Genomic DNA, 26,648 nt, shown 5'->3' on the forward strand with positions numbered 1-26,648 from the left:
ACTTTAGTCTTCTCGAATGTCATTATCAACGTACAGCAGTCTCTCTTTTCTGAGTTAGATCAAGCAATACGTCACTTTCAGTTGCAAGGGAAAGAGGCTCGAACAAATTTGAAGACGATACACCTGAATATAGAGGAGGATGTTATTTATCAAAAGGGCGGGAGGTAGAAGTTGAGATCCATTCAGCTTCCAAGGTTAGTATACAAAAATCAATCGAGGAGAATGGATCACTTGGAACTACGTAGCCAGGGTTTTTTGGTGCTCGATGACCCATAAAAAACCCTCATACACGCACATAGATGGTCAGGCGGTATATCTTGGTTCTCCGCCAATATACGCTGCGTTAGTGCATCCTAGGGTCTTTTTTTTTGTCATATGCTCACCTCCACCCGGAGGTAACCATTGGTTACGTAGTAGTCACTAGATAAATGAAGTGCTCAAAAAAGGTGGATTAAAATTCTTTGAATCATCTAAAAAAAAAAAAAGATTAGAAACAGATCATTCAAGAAAGTTCAAATTCTGTTGGGTCTACCCTCCCCATCCACCTGCGACAGACACAGGACCTGCTGACCTTCAGAAGACTGCTCAAAACCTGGCTGTTTGATCAGTAGCTGCTCCCCCTAACTCCCTAGCGCCTTGAGACCCTCACGGGTGAGTAGCGCACTATACAAATGATTGATCGATTGATCCCCTCATCCATCCCTTTGTGCGACTAAGAGAATGCGTGTTGCTAGGCACACCCAGAGAGGTCTGCATTATCAGAAATTGGGAAAGGGTGGGATTGTTCAGGTTTAGTGATTTCATATTAATGGAAGTGAAATCCTGGGAACAATTGACTGCTGTCAACACCGACATATCCCCAGTATCAGCACTTTCCTATTCACATATTAGTCATTATATAAGCAGCGACTTCAGGATAGCTAATTCGTTTTTGAAGATATCGGCAAAGCCTAATATGTGAGAAGCCTTACTGGTATAGGTAACTTGTACCGTGTGTTGTACTCGCAATTACAGGAGACAGCAGCCCTGGCGGCACTGGCTACGACCACAAACTCTATACGGTGCAAAGCAGGCTTAAACTCATGGGGGTGCACTAATCTCATGGTTTACAAAGATATTCGGAGATCAGATTTCAAAAGAATGGCCTTTTACTCAAAATAAGCATTATGTTATACCCCATATAACAGACTGGAAATTATTTAAATTTGCAAAACCAACCAGACTGCAACCTTTTTAATATATCATACAGTGAATTCAGAGAGCGAAGAATCCCAAATAAGAGAGTGAGAACCTGAAATATAACCTTTGGTAAGGAGAGCGAAGGCAGTGACTGCTTGTCCTTAAAAGACTAAAACAAACATAGATATTTGACCCCATTCATTTTTCAACCAACAGACGGGGAGCTATTTTATCTTATCCCTATACGAGGAGAACACACCGCGCTTGCATCTCCAGTCATCAAGTCTGTGAGCAATACAAGCCATTTCAAAGGCTACTAGGTAAGGATAAGATATAGAAAGGAATGAAATCATTAAGGCTTTGTTAGACTCCAATAGGGGTATAAAAAGTAGTTTAACGTTAGCCTCAGTAACTTCAACACTAAGAAATGTTTTTTATCCCTTGAGACACGATATGGGGAGCCCTTATTCAAAAACCCTGTTTGGCCAAATTGATTAAACACAGAGAGGAGAATCCAAATAAATGCAGGAATAACATATACATCTTGCCCTTTAATCTTAAACAGATAACCTGTGTTATAGGACCCTAAGAATAAGGGAATAACTTATCGGAAGACTTCATCAATCAAGTCTACATAATCGACCACACCCTATCCTAAAAGTTCCGGTTGGCGGGAATTAAACCAAAAAGCTTTATTCAATAAGGTAAAAATGTATAAGTAAATCTCTCATTCTGAAACCCCAGAAAGAAAAGTGAAATAAACTTATAAATGACCACTCGTTACAAAAGATAAATAATGTGTATCATTTTTGCTTTAAGCTCCTGTAACGTTTGCCCTTCAAAAGGAGAACTTGAGCAAGAAATATACACTACACTGGTTTCATTTTCACTGCTACTTGTAAGTATTGATTGCATATGAACTAGAATAAAAGAATAGAGTCTATTAGGAAGTCAAATATAACTTTATCATATCCCGACTTCAATACAATAATGTGTATAAGGTATACTAGTCATACCATACAGAAATCATTAGTCCCCCAGATTCCCAATGAATAAAGAAGAATGGGAGTTGAATATATCACTAACAATAGTATCTCTCGACCCTGGGCTTATCTGCCCTAATATTCCTTTTTTATGCATTTCGCATGCCATTTTTTGCCCCCCTAATTTAAAATGCGTAAGCCTGGTTAAAATCCTATGGTTGCCACAAGGTTTTTTTCCATCTCCTGTCAGTCTTTTTACCTCCACTGACCAGCTAACCCACTGCCCCATACATAAGGGTCAGATATTGTAAGGAAATGAAAAGGATAAATAATCTAATCAATTCATTTTGTGATTATAGAAGGTACTAATTGGCTGCTATATTAAAATTCGTGACATTATGATCTTATTTGTATGATGTGTCATATTTTCAGTGTGTAATTATATATTTCTTTTGTATGGATTTTTTACTTTGTAGAAATGTACGTGGCTGCTCCAGAAGAAGGCACTGGTCGCCGAAACGCGCGTAGAGAATCATTGTGCCACTTATTCGCCATTTGAGAATCATTGTGTTATTTATTTGCCAGTTTTTAACCTACACTTGTATAGAGTTTTGGAATGTATTTTCTGTTTGTAATGTACTATGTACGATTTTAATTTTGTCATTTCGTGGTTATTTTATTTCATGTGATTTGAAAACTGCATTATGTCATTGATTTTTCTATTTTTAAACCGATAATAAAACACTTAGTTCTATAGTAAGTTGTAGCCAATTGTCCTTTTATATTGAGTTCTGTTCAAAGTATCGGTTGCCTAGGTTGTTCTTTGTCAAATACCCCATATCATATGCAGCAAATGTATCCCTTCATTTTAGCTACATATTTTAGGCGGACATGTGAAAGGAGACTGGCCCCATACAGGTTTTACCTGTCCTTCCCTAGTCCGTTATCGGACCAAACTATTTGTGTCAATGAGCAAAAAGTTGCAGGTCTGGATAGATACAGACTCCCTGGGGCGCTGCTTGGTATGCTGACCAAGTATCTTCAAGGAAGCAATAATTCTCTTTTTTTTTTTTATCAGTTACCTAGTTAACAAATCACTAATTCTACAGTGGAAATCTCCTGTGGTTCCGGCTTTCGAGTCATGGGTTAATAAAATGAAGCAGGTTAACCAATGGGAAAAAATTGCATGCACTAACAATTGGAGCTCTAATGTAGTGATATTAGGAGTGGCGAGACGGACTAATAGATTCAAGAGATGTTAATTGAATTATGGTGCTATATTTTTATTAATACGAAAGCACGCTGACTTAAGTCAATGTGCAATATGTCATGCATGTTTTCTACCCAATGATCAAAATGAAAAAATAAAAAAAGACGCTACCTGCTAGTATTCAAAAACACCTTTAAGACAAGTACTGTGGGCATTTACACTCTATTAAAAAACATGGCGATTGGTTAAACGGCCAGTGCACCTCATTGTATTTCAACAATTAGAGCATGCACGGGTTATCGTACATTGTGAAACTTTTATTAGCTAATGCACTGCAGAATTCTGTGTCTGTAACCAGAAAGCCAGAGAACTGACCACTGCTTGTTGCAGTGGAGAATAGTGTATGCATAGAGCTACGAGGTCCCAGACAGTGACAAAGCACTGTGAATAGGAATGAATTCGTACTTGTATAGCTCACTTATACCATGAGGCGTCTTGGCGCTGTACGCATACCGCTGTGGAACCCTTCCTTGCTTTTCCCTGTGAAATGTCCACTCCTGGGCACCCCCAAGGTGAAGCCAGGCATCCCAGCGCTGTTGGGGCCGGTGTGGAGATTAAGCAAGCTATTGCCCAGAGTTGCAGAGTGGGACCCATGATTAGAATAGGCACCGAGGTGAGAATTATCAGGTCCAAGGAAATTGAGCCCTAGACCCGCCAAGGCGGGAATTGAACCCTGGTCCCGGGCCAGACCTCTGCATCAGGGTCTGCCGCTCTAACCATTGAGCCACACTCCTCCACGATATGCAAATCATTATTTAAACTTGCATTACACATACTAGAAAATAGACTGCTATAAAATGTGCAAAAAAGATTTACGATTCCAAAATATATTTTTTAGTAATTCCCAGATTGTATAACTGTTATTGAAAAGCACACACTTCACAGCTCATAACTCCCTTTCAAAACCACTCAAAAAAGAATAAATCGGTGTTATCAGGAAGCTTCAAATGATTACATCAATGAAAAGCAAATACCGGCACCAGAACCCCCTTTACATTTGCAGATTAACAAGTTGTGTACATCTGCATTTCTTTATGGCAAGGAGGCACCCTGGCAAGATGGCCTATTTAGTGGCCTGCCTCTGTTTCGCAGCACAGGAGTCTCCCTGCATTACACTTCAGCTGAATTATTTCAACTCTTGAAATTAACAGTCTCAGAACGTTTGCCTTTTCATAAAAAAGTTAGGGAACTAACTTTTTTAATTTAAGAAAGTAAGGGCATGTCGTTCCCCTCAGATACTGCCCCCATCGACAACTGGATATAGGACTGGCGACAAAATTTCATTATCTCGTCCTTTAGCCACATGACGAGAGCCATCCACATGGGATACGTAGGCCTCACGGGGATATGCTCAGAAATATGATACTTCTATCCAGCACACAGATGTAGACTAGCCTGATCAGACAATCATATCCTCAAACACTTGAGCCATACAAAGTTGGCTTATGTTAAAGGATGGAAATAGCACAAGCATAGAATATGTAAATCCCCCAAAAATATTAAGCAACACGTGGCACCTCACGTAGTAGGCATCTTGTCCAGTGTGATGTAACAACAAGAGAACAATGTGTACCAGGAGGGCAGCTCCTTGGTGCGAAAAGTCAGAACGTGATCAGACTGCTATTTCCCGTAAAACTGAACTTCATTACCAATGATTCTAACCCCTTCGCCGCGTTTGTTGGCCAAGGCCGTCGCGAGCACTACCTCCGTAGTGCTGCACACATACGTTGGCGGACGCAGCCCCACCCACTCCGGCTAAACGCCGCACTGCGGCAGATTTGCCACCACGGTTAAGCAGTTAAAAGACAAATCTCTACCCCCAGCGAGCCGCCATTCACGGCATAACCCTGTTACTACAGGACAGAGCAGAAGAAACATCATCCTGGACTTCTCGCTCACCATGAACCGCCACATTAATGCGGTCTCATTATCCTGCTTCCATACACTACGCCTGCTCAAAAAGATCTTCATGTGGATCCCCACTGAGTCCAGAAAGACGGTCATCCACGCACTTATTAGTAGCAGACTTCACTACAGCAACACTACACCGGCACCACGCAGAACCTCCTCAAGAAACTGCAGAGCATTCAGAACGCCTCCGCCAGACTCATCCTCAATATCCCCCCCCAACGCCACATCACAAGCCACCTGAGAGACCTCCACTGGCTTCCAGTCAACAAAAGAATCACCTTCATGCTCCTCACACACGCTTTCAAAGCCCTATACGACACAGGACCTGCGTACCTCAACCACCGCCTCTCATTCCATGCATTCACCGGAGACCTTCGCTCCGCTCAACTGGCCCTGGCCACCATCCCACATATCTGCAAGGCCACGGCTGGAGGAAGATCCTTCTCCTACCTCACAGCAAAGACCTGGAACTCCCTGCCTCTCCACCTCAGGCAATCCCTGTCACTGCCCCAATTCAGGAAGGACCTCATGACCTGGCTCCCTGATTGAACCACAGTGCCTTTAGTGAATTGGAAGTCCCTTCCCTCCCCCCAGCACCTTGAGACCCTAACGTGTGAGTAGTCGTGCTTTACAAGTCACTAGATTGAAGAATGGTGCTAGAACTGGAATTATTATATTAGCATGCAGGCCAACCCTCCAGATTCAGGCGGGAGACTACCAATTGCAAGTCTAGTCTCCCGCCTCCTGATTTCTGCACGCAAAAACTGGATTCCTCAGCTGGCTTCTAAAGGCAGATACGGATCTTGTGTAACTCTGATTACGCCTATCCAGGCAGGAGTGCACTTCGGCTAAGAAAACTATCTTACAGGTTGGAGTGAGGAAAGGGAAATACCTGTGGAGAGGGCACAATTCTTTATATCCTGGGCTCAAGCGTTACTATAATGTCCCATACTGTGAATGCAAACCCCTATGCTGCTTTCCGACCAGGCTAATGCAGAGGCACATTAGAAGAGGTAAGAGCCCTATATAAAACCTCCAAGTATACTTACATTTTGAAATAAAACAGATAAGTTGAAGGGCTCACACACTGCCCACAATATCACAGGAGTAGTTGGAGACTTCAAGCCCTACATGCGAGCTGGTTTGGAATCAAGCTACCAATTGCTCAAGGGACTGGTCTTATTTTCAAACGAAGAGATAGTGGGACAGAAAGATGGATGGAGAGGGACAGAGGAAGGGACCGACGGAAGAAGGGGGGTCAGTAAAAGAGGCAGAGCGAACAATGGAGGGACACAGAGAGAAGGAGCAAAGTAAGAGGGATGAGGGCTGGACCAAAGATGGACAGAGACAGAAATATACAATTACAGAGGAAGGCACACACAGACAGAGAGAGAGATGTGCAGAGACTGCCAGAGAGAGGGACAGGGATATGATGTTTAACAATATGATATTATGTCCTACTCATGAACCGAGTGCATCATCCAAATCACTAGGCCTACAGGTCTGGCAACGTTTTGGAGATTCTTTTAGTGCTACGTTTGTGGTTCCACATCTAATATTGGGTGAAAGCAAATTGGCTTTACCTCAGTGTTCTTACTCCGTTGCATGACTTGGATGATTCTAGCATCACAGTTTTACCCAAACGCCTCCGTGCAGCAAGTCAGTCCGACCCCATGGAAGATAAAAACTCTTGGACAAGGATTGGTCTATGGACATGTAAAGGAACACATTTGTATTCTCTAGATTAGACTATCTCAGATTATAAATGCATGCTCAGCTCTTTCTACATAAATATATGGCAAAGAGTTGAACTAGCGCCCTCTGAACTCTCACATAAAGGTCAAGATCTTGCAGACTAAGAGCACTTCCTGCACAAAATGCTCCCTCCGGTCTGCAGGGTGCACCACTGTTTGAATTTGAAGCAGAAGGCGCCATTTCTTCTACCATCAGCTATTGGGTAGAGTTGTGAAAAGGACGCAATGCACAATTACAGGACTTTGAAGAACAGCAATAAGATCTGCCAATTTTATTGCTTTTTCTGGTTTTATTTATTTCAATCTTTTTAGTGCATGGATGCCACGAAGTGAGCCTTGTCTGAACTACAGAAATGCCATTCGCACTGGAAAGATGCCTCAAGATGGAGCGAGTTCTGGAGACGTCCAGTGTGCCCTTCACTGGAGCAGAAGTGCCCAGAGGTGCTGTGCAGGAGTCAAGATGTGGGTCCAGAGTTACTACGGAGTGAGTGGCCGATCTGAGGGCTGGTCACAGCTTCACTGATGGGCAGTCAAGCTCTGCCTACTGTGCAGACAAGATGGCTGTGGCTCAGTCACACTTCACTCTAACATGCCTCCGCACCGCTGTTACTTCAATGAGCACGCTCTCTGGACGGCCACTCCCCATAACAGGCATGAGTGAGGAAATACGGATTCTTGTGTGAAATACTACTGTGTAAAAGAGCAAAAAAACAGCTGTTTTTCTCTTTTAGGTTGTATGTGGTACAATTTCACATCACTTTGCCATCTCAATCCTCTGTTTGCAGCTAACCATTAGCGTTTACTCTTCAATATTCACCTACTGTATTTGAAAAGTGGTTCAAACACTACTGAGAAAGATCTAAACAAAAATGATTAGTTCAAAAACATGTAAATAGAAAAATATGGAAGTGTTTACCTCTGATCCCGATTCCGCTGTTGCCCCCCAGATCGGCCTCGCCAATTGTCCAGTATCGGTGGGGGATCCATGCCACGCTTCACATACTGCTGGTACTCCTGATCCTCAGCGGTGAAGCGATGAGTAAACATTTCTTCATAGTTCGGGGTGACATCTGATGTGGAGGTCATTGTACGACTGAGCACAAACACGGTTCAATGTTAGACAACCACATTTCCCAAGAATCCACAACTTACATCACATTACAGATGCAAATTCAGTCGACAGCAGCAGGGTTAGCGCAGGGCCTCCTGAATTCAATGAAATGCGATCTGAATCCATAAGAATTCCAGTGCCAGTTTTAACTTTTGGGAAGCAAGTCTTCACTTCGACCCCAATTACAGGGAGAGTGGCCATGACCTCAGCTTGCTATTGCATCGCTTTGGCCTGGCATATTTACTATTATAACTCCAGGACAAGCCATTTGGAAACAGGACCCACCTTGAGGTCAAGGGAGTGCCCACGTTTAAAGTAATGGTCCGTCGAAGTAATGAGTGGATATGGTTATTGTACCGCTCATTGCCTCTTCTGTGTGGATGCGTATCGGGCATGCAAAAGCCAAGCCCGCCTCTACATTTCCACATCTGGATCGTGCCCAGCGCCACAATCCTGGTCCCTCGTCCCTCCCCCATGCAACTCCACAGAACTCCTTCGGTCACCGAACCCGGTCTATAAACGCACTGCTGCCGCACCACACAGAGGGAGCGTTCCCTTGCACCCACTGCCGCTTCACCTGCAACAGTTCACCCACATAACTCACAAACAGCACACCGCCAACACCCATCTACAAAGTTGCACACCAAAATAAACTATCATGCATGGTCCCACACACCCGTTAATTCAGCAAACACGTCATGGAAGTCTCATACACCACCACCTCGGATCTCCTGTTTCTTAAGGAAAGATGGTTGATCTCGGAGTCTGCTCCAGACACTGCCATGGGTTTCCCAGCAGAAACAAACTCACACTAGGACAGCAAAACACACACCAAGAGGAGGAATCACAGTAAAAGTAAAGACTCCTTCAACTGCACTACAACAACAGAGACTGCAACCCCTATATGGAGCACCTACATTTCAAGCTACGAGCATCAACAACCTACATCGCGAGCAGAACCCTCGTCTACCGACCATCGGGACCTCGCGTCATCTTCGCCTATAACATCGCAGACTTCATCGCCCTCCTCACCATCAGCTCCAACAGTTACAGCCCACTAGAAGATGTCAACTTCCACCTTGAAGACAAAAGCGACATCAAAATCACAGGCCTCCTCAAGAGCCTTCGGAACCTGGAACTGACAAAGCACATCAGTAGGCCCACACATTCCGCCGGAGACACCTTTGACCCAGTCTTCACCACCTTCAACCATATTGAAATGACCTCAACCAGGCCGCTCACCTGGACGGACCACGCCATCATCCAATCCCCAAATCAACATCCTCCGCAAAACGAGACTCCCCTTCACAAGCATGGCCAAATGCAGCTGGAGCAGCATTCATGAATTCAACTGGGTACACCCTGCCCCTGAATCAACCAACATTTACCAACTACCTGAACAGCAACATCAAAGAGCTGGACAAGTGGATCACAAAATGTGCAGACTCTGTGGCACCTCAGAAACACAACGCACAGAGGAGAACACAGAAAAAGGCTAGCTGGTATACTGAGGAACTCCGCAAACAACTAGAAAGAAGATCGAGAATTAAACCATCTAGAAAATGACAAAAAAAAAAAAAAAAAAAAAAAAAAAGAAAAAGGTATATACAAGACAGCCCTGAGACATTACCACCAACAAATCAGAGAAACCAAGATGAAGGCCCTAAAGAGCACATAGAAAACAGCTCCAACAGCGGCAAAGACATTTTCCTGATCAACTTCACTTCACCAGCTAGCACCACAAACAGCATTACCCACTCATAAGAACTTTGTGACAACCTTTCTGAATTCCTGAGCACCAAAATAAAATCCATCTACAACATTTTCGCCTCCCAACTGAACCCCTGCCCCATTTCACCCATAGCCTGCTCACAAACACCCACGGAAAAACCCTGGCTGCCTTGCAAAACACGCACCACAGAAGAAACAGCCAACACCATGTGGATCATCCACTCTGGGGCACCAACGCAACCCTGCTCCAACCACATCTACAATACGAGTACCGCCCCCTCAGCAAAGTCCTGACCCACAGCCTGAACAGCTCCATCACCTCAGAGACTTTCCCAGGTACCTGGAAACACACGATGGTCATCGCATTTCAAAAGAAACTCCTGGCAGACCCCACACAACTAGCAGGCTAACACTCAATCTGCCTTCTGCATTACCCGGACATGGAAAAAGCCACAATCAAGCAACTCTTACCACATCAACACACCTCCGCTTTTATACACCATGCAATCGGGTTTCTGGCAGAACCACAGCATGGAGACCGTAATCATCGCAGAAACTGATACAGCAGCCCTTATACTGCTTTACCTCTCTGCAGCCTTTGCACGGTCTCCCAATCCACCTTGATCAGAAGGCTACACGAAACTGCCATACAAGGACCGCCCTCAACTGGATACAGAATCACCCTGCCACCCTACACGTCAGAGGCCAAGAACTTCATGTGCAAAGTCCCCCAAGGATCTTTTCTCTGTCCGATGTTATTCAGCATATATATGACTCCGGTAGAGGGCCTCATCAGATCACACAACATCAACATACGCTCCTACTACACAGGCGATACCCAAACTCATGCTCTCTCTGTCGTACAAGACACCCACCACAAAAAAAAACCCAAAACAAAACGCAGTGACCTCTACTTGCTTTCAAATCCTCAGGATCCTTCACTCAACGACGGTAACACAAGCTACACAGGAATCACAGGCTCCGAACCATTCAAAACGCAGCAGCAAGACTCATTCTCAACCTACCTTGTCGCACTCACATCCACTCACATCTCAGAGAACTGCACTGGCCTCCCATCCACAAACACACCCAGTGATAACTGCTCTCACACACATAAAATGCACAACCCTGGCCGCATACACATCTATACACCTCCGCTCAGCCAAACTCTCACTGGCACGCATACCCTGCATCTGCAAAGCCACAGCGTACATCTCCCCCCAAAGCTTGGAATGCCCTCCCTCACCACATTAGAGCCTCCTCATCGCTTCTCGAGTTCCGCAAGAAGCTAAAGGCCTGACTCCGAGTAACCTCCCTAAGAAGACAGGTGCCGAATCCACCTGAAATGCACAAATTCTTAGGCGGGAGGACAGATCCCATAAGTATCAGTGCGTCAAGCGTACATAGAAAGCATAAGTGTTCTGAAGGTAGATAAGTAGCAGGAGAGATTTGAGAGGTCATGGGTACGAGTGTGTAGAAGACAAGTGGAACAATTACTTGAAGACACTTCCATGCATCCTGCCAAAGTTCTACAGCACTCCCTAGGAACCTCTTTAAAACGTGATGCACAAAACATTTGTATTTGGTGGGAGGCGCCTTCTTTCGAGTGCTTCTGGAATCACCTATGCCAATGGCTGGTGTCTGCACTGAAAAGAACCTGGAACTGGTTCATCTCTGCACGTAGTGCCACGACTTTCAAATCAGGCACTGAGTGATCCCTGTGGACCTCGCTTCCAACACCTTCTCCCTCAAAGATGCAGCTGTAAGTACTGCGGTCTGATCACTGGCAGTCGACTCGATACTGAAAGGTTATTTGTGATGTTCCCAAATGTGTCCCAGGCTTGTTTGAAACTTAAGGCTATATGCCAGTGTCCTGCACAACTCGAGGCCGGACAGGTGATCCTTCTAATAAGTATTGTCACAGTCCTTGTAAACACAGAAATCAGATAGGCGTGTGAACTCACTGATATGCCAAGGACATCCTTTTAATGCTGGACTCTTTCAGGGGGGACTGGGTCGAACAGGAGACTCTCTGGCTGAGGTTGCACAAGTATCACTCACAGTACATACACTTTTAGAAATGAAAGATAGGTATATTTATTATCAAGGAAATGTGCCCAGTAAAGTAAATAAATGCTGTATGGCACCAACAACTATACTGCACTGTGCCTCTTAGTTACACTGTAACTGATGCGGGCTCCACGCTTACCTACAAACAGTGATCAAGCGATTTCAGGTTGCCACAGCCCTTGTCCTATCGCATGGTGGTGGCAAAGGCCACATACAAGGACCACAGAGTGGGCAGTGGCACGCAGTACATGGACCATGGGGGAAGAAATCCTCGATCTGGATAACACCTAGGGCCAGGTAGGGCAGGGTGAGCATACAAGCCCGTCCGTAGAGCATTTGATTGACGCACTGAAAGCCAGGTGAGCAAGGATCGCCATCACGGAGGGCTCTCAGACTGCACACGCTCAAAGGGCAGGGCACACGGGTCGTGTACACTCGTAAGCCACTTGAAGTGATGTGGCAATCCAGGCTTCAGGTACATGGTCTCTCACGTCTTAGGCACAGAACAGAGAGCAGCAATGAAAGGTTCAGCACATGGGTCTTTACTTGTTATCAGGATACAGTAATGCAGGAAAATGGGCTTTGCACAATCAGCGGGTGCAGAACAAGAAGCAGTAATGTAGGAAGACAAGCCTTGCATAATCAATAGGTGCAGAACAGGAAGCAGTGTGAAGAATGTGGGTCCGTCACGACCCTGAGGCGCAGAACTGGATTTAGTGAAGACAAGTTCAGGCAAAGCTTCCTCTCCCAACTATCAGGAGCCGCTCAGGGTGAAGCATGCAGACTTCAGAGGGTGCATGCACAACTCAGAGGAGCAACAATTTACAGCTCCCAGTCTCAGCACCCTCAGCAACTCCAGTCACCTCAGGGCAGCGCGCTCTGGTTGAACAGGCAGGCACTCCCCATGCCCCGCCATCCACCTCTTAAATCCTTCAGCAGTTTCTTTTTAAAAGGGAGTTCGCTACAGACTCTAGTCTTCACCTTCCCCTAGGGTGTTGTGCAGACCGCCTTGAGTGAAAAGGTGTACACAGGATACGCCAGTAGGGTCAGCTCATATCCAGCTTAGGGAGCAAATGCTTTTTCCACTTAGTCCCCTCAAGTTCAACGTTCACAAAAAACATTTGAGGGCATGACTCCTGTTTTGCTTTCGGTTGGCCTCAACTCGATTGCAATCATCTGAAGGTAACAAAGCTAAATTCAGTTTTCAACAGAAAGCACAGGAAAGGGGGAGTAACAGGAAGTCCTTCCTTTCTATGTGGTTGTGTGGAGGGTGGTCCAAGGCCATACTTCTGGGCCACAGTCTTTGTCCACCTGTTGCTCTCGAACTCTTCTCTTGACTGAACCTGGTCCAGTTTCAGTCACTTTCATCAAAAAGTCCTTCCTCAAAACAATGTTTTAAAGGAAGACACTGAATCGAACTTTACAATAAGTTCGGGGGGGGAAGCCTACAAGAAGCTGCAAAGGAAGATATGCAAAAAAAAGGAGAGCGTTAACTCTGGCTACCACTAAATCAGTCTCTTCAGATGAAAGGTCGGCTGCAGGTGTGCACCCATCACCCAAATTACACAAGAGTGATTTTCTAGCACGTTTTAACCTGTTTTTATGGCCTCAGTTCACACAACCATCATACGAGTTCTCAGAGGACCACTTCAGTCATGGCCTTAAGATCCAAAGGGGCTCTGAGGGCTTGAGAGGCGCTCCCTAGCGAGCATGACTACCACCAGCTCTCCAGGAGCCACAAGATTGTCAGTAGTGGCAGTGTGTTAATTACAAAGGGCAAGACATGCATAGTTTTAAGGTCGAGCCTAGTGCAGTGCGCATGCACTGCTCTATGGGAGGCTTCTTGTGAGCACTCTAAACTTCTCTGTGTGGGTCTGACTCCTCCCACACATTGGATTGGTCTTTGCGTGTGGCTTTCAATAATGAAAGCATGCAAATGGCCAAAGGCGGGTGCATGTCCCACCTCTACTCCAGAGGTTCACTCCCACAGCGTTTTGCTCTCTGGATGGCAGCTGCATTCCTGGTGGGTCAGGTTACACGCAATCAATCAATCAATCAGAGCGCGCTACTTACCCGTGAGGGTCCCATGGCACTGAGGGGAGGTGGGGTGCTGCTACTGCTCGAAGAGCCAGGTCTTGAGGAGTCTTCTGAAGGCGAGTAGGTCTTGGGTCTGCCGTATGTGGGTAGGGAGGGTGTTCCAGGTCTTGGCGGCGAGGTAGGAGAAGGATCTGCCGCCGGAGGTCGTTCGTTGGATGCGGGGGACAGCGGCGAGGGCGAGGCTGGCGGGTGGGGGTGTGGAAGCGGAGTCTGCTGTTCAGGTAGGCTGGTCCGGCGTTGTGGAGTGCTTTGTGTGCGTGGGTGAGGAGCTTGAAGGTGATCATCTTGTTGACGGGGAGCCAGTGTAGGTCTCTCAGGTGGGGGGTGATGTGGCTGCGATGGGGGGCGTTGACGATCAGTCGGGCAGAGGCGTTTTGGATGCGTTGTAGTCTTCGTAGGTGTTTATCTGGGATTCCTGCGTAGAGTGCGTTGCCGTAGTCCAATCTGCTGCGGACGAGGGCCTGTGTCACCGTTCTTGTTTCGGTCGGGATCCACTTGTAGATCCTGCGGAGCATGAGGAGGGTGTTGTAGCAGGAGGAGGAGAAGGCGTTTACCTGCTTAGACATGGAGAGGGAGGAGTCGAGGATGAATCCTAGATTGCGTGCATGGTCGGTGGGTGTTGGTGCTGTTACCAGTGTGGTCGGCCACCAGGAGTCGTCCCAGGCTGAGGGGGTGGGTCCGAAGATGAGGACCTCCGTCTTGTCCGAGTTCAGCTTCAGACGGCTGCTCCTCATCCAATCAGTGACGGCCTTCATTCCCTTGTGGAGATTGGTTTTGGCGGTGTGTGGGTCCTTGGTGAGGGAGAGGATGAGCTGGGTGTTGTCAGCGTAGGAGATGATGTTGAGGTCGTGATGGCGGGCCACTTGTGCGAGGGGGGCCATGTAGACGTTGAACAGCGTTGGGATGAGCCCTGGGGGACGCCGCAGATTATGTCGGTGGCTTCGGTTCGGAAGGGTGGGAGGCGGACACCCTGGGTTCTGCCGTAGAGGAAGGACGTGGTCCAGTCAAGAGCCTTCTCTTGGATTCCGGCTTCTAGGAGGCGTGTCTTTAGAGTGCGATGGCAGATGGTGTCGAAGGCGGCTGACAGGTCCAGGAGGATGAGGGCTGATGTTTCGCCTGATGTCGTCTGTGGCGGCGATGAGGGCTGTCTCGGTGCTGTGGTTTCGTCTGAATCCGGACTGGGACGGGTCCAAGATGTTGTTGTCTTCGAGGTGGCGGGCCAGTTGCATGTTGACGAATTTCTCGATGACCTTTGCCGGGAACGGGAGCAGGGAGATGGGCTGGAAGTTCTTGAGGTCCTTGGGGTCCGCTTTGGTCTTCTTGAGGAGGGCGTTGATTTCGGCATGCTTCCAGCTTTCTGGGAATGTCGCTGTTTCGAAGGAGATGTTGATGACCTTCCCTAGTTGGGGTGCGATGGCTGCGTCTGCTTTGTTGAATACGTGGTGTGGGCACGGGTCAGACGGAGATCCTGAGTGGATAGAGTTCATGACCTTGCGTGTCTCATCGTCATTGATGTTGGACCAGGAGGTCAGGCGGTACTTTCGCTTGTTATTGACTGCTTTCTATGAGCGCATCGAATACTGATGGCAAAACCACAAACGAACGGATGTTTGTTTAGAGGAGCCTCACCAACACTACCTGCTCTTGTTTTCTCCACATTCCTCTGCTTGTTAACAGAAGGCAGGTGACAGGCGTTTATTTGTTCCTTGAAGCCCGTCGTTTACGATACCTTCAGTGCACATCTTGACTGTAGCTTTGGCACGTAAGTTAGGGGAGTGCCCGCAACTGGCATTGTCGGCTGGTTGCATTCTCTACGCTTCGGCTTAGTTTGGTTCTAGCTGAGAACTAGTAAATAACACCTGATTTTTGCAATTAAACAATCTCCACATTTCTGTTGAAGTATTTCAGGTTAAACGTGTCTGTGACGTACATAGTAGGGGCGTAATGCTTCAACAATGCTCACTTCTCAGTGGACCCCTCCACCAGAGGGTCCGACCATCCTTGTGCTCACGTTTATACAAACATATACAGCTCTTTAGGCCCCTCCTAAAATACGGATTGTGACCAATGAATGCATCGCAGTAAAGCGACTTGCATTTCAGGTAAAAATGCCCCTCGTCACAGCTTCAAAAGATGGCAGCAGTGACGTAGCCAGGGTGCCGCAGCCTTGGGCAGGTAAGGAAAATGCCCCCACCCTCTTACCTCCCATTACCTCCGTCTCAGTTGTCAATTGTAGTGGTGGGTGATGCCTGGTCGGCCTCTACCGAGGGAGCCTGCAAGGCGCTCTGTATCGCTGATCCCCCTTCCCCCCCCGCTGCGCCTCTTCTGTGGAGCATGCAACAATGCCTCAACTGGAAAACATTGAAAAAGAGGAGTACAATAAAACAGCGATGCAAATTACAATGGGGATGGAGAACAAAGGGGAGACCACAACAATGCAGCTGGAGTGAAAAACAGGGGGAGCTATTATTTGGAAGTAGTTATAGCAGCACTATGGTAGAGTTAAATATACAATGACCAAAAGCACACATGGTGAACAATGGACGTGTTTAGTGAAGGTGAGCGGCTCAGTGACAAGTGTGATGAGAGCAGCGTGAACGGCGACAAAAATAAGGAAGAATGTGGTCAAGATTTACAAAAAGATATATACAATGTTCATGTTCCATGTTCATGATACCATACAAGGCTTATACCCATGGAATACACAAATCTGCTCTGGAAAACTAGTAAGAGAAGGGCAGAGACTCTAGATCTGTGGCCAGTGCTTCTTACGGGCCACTGCAGGTGACATCACTTAGGGTATTGGAGAATCTTCTGAATTTCAGGACTAGTGTCGTTCACATCCTCATCCCCAGTCAGATGAGGGTACATCACCCAAGTCCAGCGTCTGATTGGTAACGCGGGCAATGCCCGAGGGGCTGGTGTCTGAGTTCTCCTGTGGGCTGTTTTTTTAGCAGTCCCTAAAGTTTTTGTTTCTAAGATTGCGCCAAAGTAGGGAGGAGTGATTATTCAAATGTGGGCCGAATTATTTTTTTTATGCATGCCCGGGCCAATTTTCAATCCCAATCCAACCCTGCCCAAGTCACATCCTCATCCCCAGTCAGATGAGGGTACATCACCCAAGAAGTCTGTAACGATCAGTCGGAAGCAGTGTGGGTCTGCCTTGCCTACGGAGTGTGGAGTGCATATGTTTTGGACACATCTGGCCAAAGAAGAAGGGCAGCTGCAGTTACCTGTCGGAGGAACTGCCCAGATAAGAGGATAGACCATAGTTGAAGTGAGAACTGCACCATGAGCAAGGAGGCCAAGTAGCACTGAAAGGCATGTGTAGTGAGTCCCTGATGCATGTCCTATTTGTCTGCAACTTCGCCTGGAGGTTGCTGTGGCCCTTGTCTCTGTCCCAGGAGCCGAACAAGAGGGTCCACTGCAAGTATGAAAAGAAGGGGGGAGAGGGGGCACCCCTGCCGGGATACCAGACAGGATTTAGTGTATTAGTCTGGGGTGGGGGCACTTGCTAGCACCACCAGAGGACCTTGTAGGGCACATTTGGTGCCCTCATTACATACTCCTGTTGGCTCCTGCTCTGGTTTGAAACTGACAACAAAAGGCATGGGAGTAGTCCCCCTCTGTCCAGCCCCTCCTCTGCGAGTGATCCTTTAATTGTACCAATCCTTTCTCTAGGGTACTTAAGCGCTTATCTGTAGGTGGATCTTCAGATTCGTTGTGGGACAAGATTCAAATCCAAAACCACTTCAACATCAACCGTCTGGGCACCTTGCGACTCCTATGCCTTTGGCCTGTGGGTCCTCTTACGGGTCTTCTTTGGCTCCAGTGGGCTCCCCTGCCTGCTCCGACTCTCCTGCCCTTGGTGAGTCCCTCGGACCTTGCTGGTCCCAATGATGCACCTTTTTCTCCTTCCACATCTATTGCTACTACCAAACCTAGTTGGTTCTCCTACCGGACACCGACCCCCTGGTTCTTGGATGTGGGACAGCGTTTCAGACGCTGGAAAGATGAGGAAGGAGTACTCTCTGTAGCTCGGTCAGAAAGATTGCATTTTGGTTATCGAGTGGCCTGAATAGAGGACTGGAGAAGAATAGCGATTGTACAAGAAATCGTTTAAATCAGTATATGTCTGGACTAGAGAGATATTTGAGAGCCCTGATGAAGTCAGAGATGCGGACGCATCAGATCTTATGAAACACGTATTGGCCTTTGTTTGGTTACTTGAAGAACATTGTAGCATGTAAAACAAGCATTTACAATGCAATGGTCTCGGCATTATTAAAGGTAGAGCTATTGGCATTGCTCATTAATTTTTTTTATTTTTTTTAAAATCATAAATAAATGGCAGTCATTTACATTGCCAATATCATAATCGTTAAATAAATGGCATTGTCATTTACAATGCCAATAGCTTAATCGCTCGCAAATGCATGACCTATTGCATTTACACCCACACAGAGCCACACACAGAGCCCCCCACACACACAGAGCCCCACACACACACAGAGCCCTACACACACAGAGCCCCCCCACACACACAGAGCCCCCCCACACACACAGAGCCCCCCCACACACACAGAGCCCCCCCACACACACAGAGCCCCCACACACACAGAGCCCCCACACAAACAGAGCCCCCACACACACAGAGCCCCCACACACACACACACAGAGCCCCCACACACACACACCCAGAGCCCCCACACACACACACCCAGAGCCCCCACACACACACACCCAGAGCCCCCACACACACACACACACAGGGGAGCAAGCACAGCCAGGGGGGCAGGGGAGCAAGCACAGCCAGGGGAGCAAGCACAGCCAGGGGGGCAGGGGAGCAAGCACAGCCAGGGGGGCAGGAAAGCAAGCAGAGCGAGGGGGCAGGGGAGCAAGCAGAGCGAGGGGGCAGGGGAGCAAGCACAGCGAGGGGGCAGGGGAGCAAGCACAGCGAGGGGGCAGGGGAGCAAGCACAGCGAGGGGGCAGCCTCCAGCCCTTCCTGTTCTAACACCTGTGGGTCGTCCATGGGGTCTGGGGTGAACCTGCAGGCTTCAGAGGTGGCTGATTTTCAGATGCAAACGTACAGACGGCCGCCTCTGCTGCTCGCTTCACCAACTGATGATACTGACTGACTGCGGCCCTCTGCTCCCGGCATCTCTTTAGCGCCTTGTTGCCAGGCAGATCGTGCACATGGCACTATTTGAGCCTGTCTGCCTTCTCAATTGGCTGGTGTGAGTTTTCAACTTTCGTTCAACAGAAGGCCTTGGCAACCGTTTTATGAGCCAATTCATTCTCCGCGCGCCAACAGGTCCCGGGCAAAATCAGCCTCGCGCGAGGGGCGGAGCTTGGGCATAAGGGGGTGGCCGGGGGCTTCAGATTTACTAGTCACTCTGGCATATCATTTCAAAATACATTTATTCTAGAACAAGCAGGGCACATATGCCGAAAGCAGTGCAATGATTGCATGCAAGGCATGTCAATCGCTGCTTGTTGTCACCCTGTCTCCTTTGGGGGGTGTGTTTGTCTTTTGGGTAGGTGGATGAGTGGGTGATGGAGGAGTCAAGGGGCAGGGGGGGGGCTCTAGTTTCGTTACACCTCTCATTTCAATGTTGGGCTCTTGACTGTGAAACCGAGATAAGCTATCAAACGCAAACATGGAAGCAACCTTCTTGGTTTTCTGCTTCATGCAGCCAGAAACTACCTCGTTCACGTGAATAAACAGCGAATCGTGTCATATCCTGAAAATTCAGTGTCTGGTGTCTTATCTGCAAATAAGAACTGTTGGGACTTATGAGCAAACATAAACTCAGTCACGCTGAAGATAGTACACACTCACGACACACTGAAAAGTGGCAGATGAAATGTACATTCTGCGTTCGTTCGTTACTGCTGACTATGAGCAGTCTGGGATTTCTTCTTGGGTTTCCCATTATCTCTCAAGACCAACAGACATATGTTAGAGCCTCTGGTATCAATCCCGCACAATTTAGCTGTCAGCCGACTAGAGCATCACCACCACTGGATGTGTGGAGTAGGGTCACGTGCGCATACACACGCAGACGTTCCTTGCACATATATTACACGCACATACACTCATTACCATTGCACTCCCGGAAACGGCAGAAATGGTGGCCGCAAAGCTCCAATTTTTTCGGAATCGGGCCGTGTTTTTAGGTTTGAGTGACGGATGACGTCACAGATAGAAAGAACCTAAAAAAACACGCCCCGAATCCGAAAAAGACGGGGCTTAAAGGGAGTGACGCCCCTCTCCTCCAATGGCTGGCCAGCATTTACGAGGCCAGCCAATGGAGAAGAGGGGCGGGTTCAAGCCCCCTACACCAAGAAACATAAAATCTTCGGAGTCCTCGACCTAAAAAGGATGAATAATGTGACCTGTGACGAAAATATCTCTATCTCAAGAATAAACAACAGAGTGGAGAGAAGACGGCTTGGACTTTAATTTCATAACACACGTTGAGTAGTGCTCAGGATATCCTGTTTTCTGTTGCAGGACCAGAATTCTCTGGTACGTTATTGTGGGTATAAGTTGCTGCCCACTTCCTTGGAGCACACAATCTGATATTTCTGTATTTTACTGTGGGGATTACTAAGAATCTTGTGCATAGAGCCTTGCCACATTGAGCTTTGGTTGTTTTACACTAAATGATTAGTTCTGGTAAAACAAGCTGCTTAACACTCCTTCTGGACTAAGCCTGAATGCTGCTCTACACAGCTACCACTTGTTGTCTAAGACCACAAAAATCACCATAAGGGTTGTCTGGACAAGTGCAAGGTACTTCAATTAAATAAGTATGCACCATATACTAAACCAGCCTCCTACAGAAGTATTGCACAATGACAGAATAAAGTAAATTCATTGGCTGGACAATCTGTTACTGCGCGATATCCCGTGACCTATTAAATTCTTAGCCACTAACACCATTCCACCTTCCCGCGTAAGCCTTTGACTGCTGCTCACCTTCTTGCCCTGAGGGTCAAATACTAAAGGGGTGCATTTGGTGTTCTGCTACCAGTGTTCTCAGTAGGATGGCCCCAGGACATAAGTTTTAAACTGACTCAATTACCTTGATTGAGTTGTGAAAGCCTGTGTGTGTACAAGGACACCCAAACTGCTTCTGGCACTATGGCTCAAGTTACATCTTCAGGAACTACATGCATGCAGGGTGCCCACAAAACAGCTACACAGGCTCATTTTACCCAAGCAAACTCCACAAAGAACTGTGGGAAATGAACGCGCCAGGTCAAAGCATACCAAACATATCTACATGGGAGAGCCAGAAGTACACCTACTCAGTGGGTGGAGCTATGAAGGCTATTCTTCATTACTAGAGTCGGCTGCCACTGTTAGTAGTTTCGAGGTCACATGCGTTAAAAGGAGTACCACTTTGGGTTCTTTCCAATGTCTCAACAGCTTATAGTGATGTCATCGTGCAAGAGCCCACAATCACCCAGAGTGCGAGTCAAATGCACTGGACACTTCTCCTGCTAAAAATACTCAGAGGATCTGCCTGAGCAGCACTGCAAGGAACAGGACAGCAAGTAGACACTGCACCAGCAGCGACAATGAAATCACTGTCTCATGCCTCTGGGGATCACTCAACAGACCCTCCATGATACTGCTGCATGGATTAGCAAATTTTGCAGCACACACATGGAAGTTTAGCAGCACAAATATGGTAATTTTGCTGCATTTTTGCAGTACTGCATTTTACATTTATTTCAATACCAAACATACATCTTATTTTTATGAGGTATTTTACAACATGAAAGTTTACAGCAAAGCACTGTGTGCAGTATTTACACTGCCAGGTTTAACTACTGCGTGTATCATGTAGTAATTATGTTCACATTGCTTTCAGCTTGAGCACTGTGCTGTTACTTCTAGATTTGGGACTCCTCTGTGATTTAGCTTCTCAAAGCCTTGGCACATGGTACTGTCAATCAATCAGAGTACTCGTAAAGCGTGCTACTTACCCGCGAGGGTCTCAAGGCGCTATGGGGGGGTGCTGCTACTGCATTAAGAGCCAGGTCTTGAGAAGTCTACTGTGCATGTCTCGAGGGCATCTCTGTATGTTATGTGGGTGTTTCTTGTGTAGTGTATACATGGCAGTGTTCAAAGCACCGTGTATTGCCAGCTATACTTTGTTGCCAGTGTATCCTGGGGTCTGCACATTGCACCTGTGCAGTGTACCATTCAGTATGTCCCCCTGATCCGAGCATTCGTGTGCTCGGGGCTTTGGAGCAAGGGTTGTGTAGCAAGTGCGGCAAACACTGAGCAAGGTGGTGTGCCATTACTGTGAGACAGGCTTGTTATGAATCCCGCACTGCGGCGTTTGTTTCATACAGGGAACATTGGATTCAGAATGTGCGTCATGTTCTTCGTGTGTGGTCTTCTGTATATCTGGCTGTGCAGTATGTGTTATCTGGTCCATGTTCTCAGTCTGTGCTGTGTACAGTGTGATTGTATTTTGAGAGTTGTGTACAGATTTTGCTGTGCAAGCTTACGCACCATGTGTATAACATAGTAAGCACTACGTGCTGTCCAGAATATGCTGAACACTTTCATTATGCTATGCATATCTTGCGCAGGGTATTTTATGATCTGCATTCAAAGGCGTGTATTATGCGTTATGTATTCAATAATGTATATTATGTGTCACATAGGCTATGTTATGTGTTAACATCATCTGATGTGCACTTAACTAAAAGCTGTAGATAATGCACTGTGCCTAGTGCCAAGAGCAGGCAGTGCATTGAGCACTGTCCAGTGTACATATATCCCATGCTGCACATGGTTCACTGAATATGTTCCCTGTGCTATATGTTGCATGTTGTGTATTCAGCATACCTATGGATTTACTCGGTTTGCAACATAAACAAACATCCTGCATAAGTTACAGGTTTAAAAAAAAAAAAAAAAAAAAGAATTGACAGAGCACATAGGCCTGACATTGGCGAGTGGACTTTTTTTTGTTGTAAAACTATTTAGTGTGTGCAAAGGATTCGGCAAACATGTAAAGGAGAGGCCCAACTCAAGTAGGCCAATACCACAAGCCCCTCCTTCCAAGGGGTGTGCACGTGGGATGGGGCACAATGCCCTCAATCTTGGTGCAGGACAGCCCACAGATGAGGGGCTGGCCTCTGTCCCTATCGGGGGTGGAAGCAAATATGACTGACACTTGGACAGACTGATGGACGAAGAAGCCCGAGTGGAAGCTGCCAGGCTTCCTGTGTGTGACCCCCCCCCCCCCCCCGGAAGAAAAAAGGCAAAAGTGCCCAGGGTGGAAATTGCGAGTTTAAAGCGGGGGCCAAGGATGGGGCTGGGGTCACGCCAGGTGGGGGCCCTTCAGTGTATCGGCCCATGTCTGACTTTACCTGGGGGGGGGGGGCTCCCAAAACGTCAGCAGCGCCCAACCCTCCCCCCCCCGGTCCTGAACCCCCAGTCCCACTGCTGACTCCTCACCCCCCCCGACCCTCACCCCCCTTCGTGGCCCCTCAACCCCCCCTCCCCCCTCTCGTGACCCCTCAACCCCCCCTCACCCCCTCTCGTGACCCCTCAACCCCCCCTCACCCCCTCTCGTGACCCCTCACCTGGACACAGCGACTCGGAGAAGGAACAAGCGCTGGGTGCAGAAGCCGGGCAGGAAGGACAACACGCGCCCACTTCCGCTTCCGGGTCACAGGCGGGTCAAATGTAGCAGCGGCAGCGCCTACTGGAGGCCGGGAGTGCGGCGTGACGTGTGGAGAGGAGGCGGGGTGTACGTGCGCGACGTGAGAGGAAGCGAGTGCGTCTGACGTAGTGAGTGGGCGTGCGTGACGTAAGAAGTAGAGGCGGCGCGCGTGCGTAACGTGATACGGCGCGAAGGCCGCTGACAGCGTCCTTAGGTGTCAGCCGCTGTGACGCAGGAGCCCCCACCCGTCGCCGCTCAATGCGTGACGCTTAAACAGCTCCTACCCCCCCCCCTCCATGCGTGACACGTAAACAACCCCCACCCTTCCTGCCGCTGCTCCATGCGTGACACTGGGATGCTACATTGAAGCAGACGCACTTTCAGGCGAGAGGCAGCAAAAGGAAGCCATTTTTAGCTTTAAAAAAATTGTGAGTCTCAGCAGAATCGGGTCCTTCAGCATTTATAAAGTGGTTATGTCACTAATATTCAAATTAACGACAGAAAAGGCTCCTTTTTAGGTCTCGCAGACCTGCGTTGAAGCACGCTTGCACAGCTCGCGTCTGCAAGACATATTGTGAGAGAGAAGATTTCAGATTGGGGCTTGAAGGCCCGCCCCTCATTTTCATTGGGTAGCGTCACCATTTATGGTAAACGGTGTCTTCCCTTTGAAAGTGAGGCTACTGTGTTACCGCCCTTTCTCCTTTTGGGACGTCCCATCCGGACTGGGTCTCCTGCTTCACGGCTGTCGTGAAGCGATTTCTTATCTCAGAGGCGTGTTATGTAAACAAGCCTCTGAGATCCAGTCCTGATGGGCCTCGCAAAAGGAGACAGAGCGCCGCGTGTTTATTTTTGCATCGCGCTTTTGCTAAAAGTGAAAGCGGGATGCAAATATAAACAGCGCTATGGCAAGCACTTGTTTTAAGTGGGATGCAAATATAAACAACGCTATGGCAAGCGCTTGTTTTTTTTACTTTCAGCGCGAGGCGCGCACGCTTGTTTCTGCTCGCCTCTTCTCACTTTTACCTCCACGCACCCTCTCACCAGTCAGAAAGTTTGTCAAGGCCGTGTTGGGATTCTGTGTCGATGCATTCCTCTTGCTCCTAGTTACATAACAAAAACGGGGGAGAACCCAGAAGTCGCTACCGCAGGGCGGGAAAATTAGTCAAAGACTACGAACAGCTGTACGGGTTTGGAGACAAATACAGCTGCCTTTGCTCCAAAGCATACATAATTACCTGGTTTAAAACTAATAAATGCAAGCTGCTTACTATGCCATATCATGTCACTCCAGACCACCCTCATTAACTAATTAAACTTCTTCACCTAAACCGGAAATTCCTTTCCTTGCTGCGCAATTCTGTTATACACTTTAAAACGCACTTTCTTAAATAAAGCTACATATAACGTCCGGACCTCACCGACAGTGCGTGTCCGTGATGAATAGTAAATATCTCCAATGTGTCTCAGAAACTTCAAATAGTAAAACTACATGCGGGGCATTTTATAAGCCTTGGCAATAAAAAATGATTATTTCATCTCTTAAGCACACTCAGGCATTTTCCTATATACACTAACGGAGGAAGCCTGTCTCAACACTATGGTAACTACCCGTCTAATAGTTTCATAGACGAGTCGTAAACCCAGACACGTGTCCACCACCGTAGCTGTTTCTCTCACGAAAGTAGGTCACTCGAAGTTTAGCACTTCCGATCTAATAATAACCAATCCCGTGGCTGAACATATTCCAGGAGTTTTCTGGTAGTGGGCGTTCCGCTGTTGTTTAAGGTAACCTAGGATTGGCTTTTCTTCCTCCACTCTCTTTTCTTTCATGGTCCTAGTTGTCCACAATGCCTCTTTCCCTTTCATTTTCTCCACTCTATTCTCCTGTCTCTTCTCTGTTCACTTTTCCTCTTTCTCTCGTATAGTCCTCTGTCACTAGATTTTCCCAATTTTCTTCTTTCGCCTTCTTACTAACTTTCACTTCTCTCTGTTAGCCCCATCTTATTTGTATTGTCCATCCCCACTCTCTTCTCCTTTTCAGACTGCAGAGACACACAAAAAGTAAAAAAAAGTCCAGCAACCTTTGATTATAAAAGCTCTGTATTTCCGATAAAAATATTAAACCTAACCTGTACTTAGAGGACTACTTTGTCTCTCCATAGCACACAGACTACAATTAAACGCCTTTCTGTACTTGAAGGCACTCAGCAAACTTACTTCTGTGCTACTTGCATCATATACAATAAATGTGTTGCGTTTATTAGTATCTCTGTAAATTAATCCAATTTTTAGAGTACATTGCTACATAATAACTGCTACCCCCTCATTAAAACATGTCTGTATTTTTGTATTGTAATTATGTTTTACGTGTTTCCTTACCTGTGGTATCCATCGGTCTTTCAATGGCCCTGTTCTCTCCTAAACTGCTTGTAATGGATGGATTAATCTCAAATAGCACTGAGCCGTCCAAGCAAGGTCTAAAATCGACAACGCTTTTAAGTTTGGGATTGTAAGGGTAGGGAACTCTGAGCACCCAACCGATGTGATGTGAACTCAAAGGGATTGTGAAGTGTTGGACTGTAACCAGCAGATGACGAGACATACCTCTCTCTGTGTCTATCCCACACCTGCTGTTGCCAAAGTAGGCAGTAAGTGCTGTAGAGCCAGAAAGCGTGAGGTGACAGGATGCATCACGGTGCTAAACGATGGTTGCTGCTCACAAGATGCAACGTCGAGTTACATTGAGAATACGGCTGTTATAATCTGGCCATGGCTCAGCAGCTCCCCCTATTGCGATTATGGACAGCTTTAGCATAGCCATACAACACAGCACAGGCATGTGG

The 26,648-nt window shown here is 47.2% G+C and overlaps 1 protein-coding gene across 3 annotated transcripts in view; it reads right to left on the reverse strand.

Annotated features, from left to right (window-relative positions):
* LOC144762107 (RNA guanine-N7 methyltransferase-activating subunit-like protein) overlaps window positions 1-23,858 on the reverse strand; it is a 42,273-nt gene extending 18,415 nt beyond the window's left edge. Inside the window, exons 1-2 of one of the 3 annotated variants that reach the window (XM_078647228.1) lie at window positions 23,726-23,858; window positions 8,014-8,190 (exon numbers count right to left, since the gene is read on the reverse strand). In XM_078647228.1, the coding sequence (XP_078503354.1) occupies window positions 8,014-8,183 (170 nt within the window). In that variant the 5' untranslated portion in view covers window positions 8,184-8,190; window positions 23,726-23,858. Of the gene's footprint in view, window positions 1-8,013; window positions 8,191-16,308; window positions 16,458-23,725 lie in introns of those variants that run through there. The other 2 variants (XM_078647230.1, XM_078647229.1) reach the window with 2 other exon arrangements.
* Window positions 23,859-26,648: the final 2,790 nt, after the last annotated feature.

This window comes from Lissotriton helveticus, chromosome 6, assembly GCF_964261635.1.
Source record: "Lissotriton helveticus chromosome 6, aLisHel1.1, whole genome shotgun sequence".
NCBI lineage: Eukaryota > Metazoa > Chordata > Amphibia > Caudata > Salamandridae > Lissotriton > Lissotriton helveticus.